We start from the raw sequence: 678 nt of genomic DNA on the forward strand, positions 1-678 counted from the left end.
TCGAGTCACTGGGGTGCAGTGTGACCCTGCCCCAGTCTCCTGGAGCACACAGATCGAGTGATGGGGGTGCAGGGCACAGCAGACCCCCCAGAGGGGCTGTACCCCTAGCCCCACGCTCAGAGCTGCTGCTCTCCCCTCCCTTCCTCGCAGGCGTCGGAGTTCGTGCGCTTCGCCGCGGTGTTCCCGCTGAAGGACTTGGGGTTCGTGCCGGACCCGGGCGGGTACCTGGCGGCCGTGGGCTGGGTGGAGGTGACCGCGGGGCTGCTGCTGGCACTGGGGCCCCAACTGCTGCAGGAGATCAGCAACTTCATCCTCAGCGTGGTCATGATCGGTGAGACCGGCGGCGCCGCGTGGGCCTCGGGGTGACCCTCACCTGGGGACCCTCATTGCCATCTCTGCTCCTCTCCCAGGTGCCATCTACACGCTGCTGGCGCTGCGGGAGCCGCTGGCCATGTGTGCCCCTGCCACTGTCTGCCTCGGCCTCCTCCTGCTGCTCAACATCCGCGGGTACCCGACCACCCCCCGGCCCAAGTTCCAGTGAGCGGAGGGAAGGATGGACAGCTCGGACAGCAGGATGTGATGCCCTCGTGGTGTGGTGAGGGTTGGCATCACATCCTGTGAGTAACTCGCTGCTGGGGCACAGTGTGTCCACTGCTGCCTCTGCCAGGGACCCTGGTG

At 67.0% G+C, this 678-nt stretch overlaps 1 protein-coding gene across 1 annotated transcript; it reads left to right on the forward strand.

The window, feature by feature from the left end:
* Nucleotides 1-150: 150 nt before the first annotated feature.
* Nucleotides 151-541, forward strand: ZMYM6NB (ZMYM6 neighbor; the record flags this gene model as incomplete). Its single annotated transcript, XM_009073115.1, has 2 exons — nucleotides 151-331; nucleotides 411-541. Coding segments are annotated over 2 exons (312 nt in total), but the record flags the coding sequence as incomplete, so codon positions are not given.
* Between the last annotated feature and the right edge of the window lie 137 nt (nucleotides 542-678).

This window comes from Acanthisitta chloris, unplaced genomic scaffold (genome assembly GCF_000695815.1).
Source record: "Acanthisitta chloris isolate BGI_N310 unplaced genomic scaffold, ASM69581v1 scaffold21870, whole genome shotgun sequence".
Lineage (NCBI taxonomy): Eukaryota > Metazoa > Chordata > Aves > Passeriformes > Acanthisittidae > Acanthisitta > Acanthisitta chloris.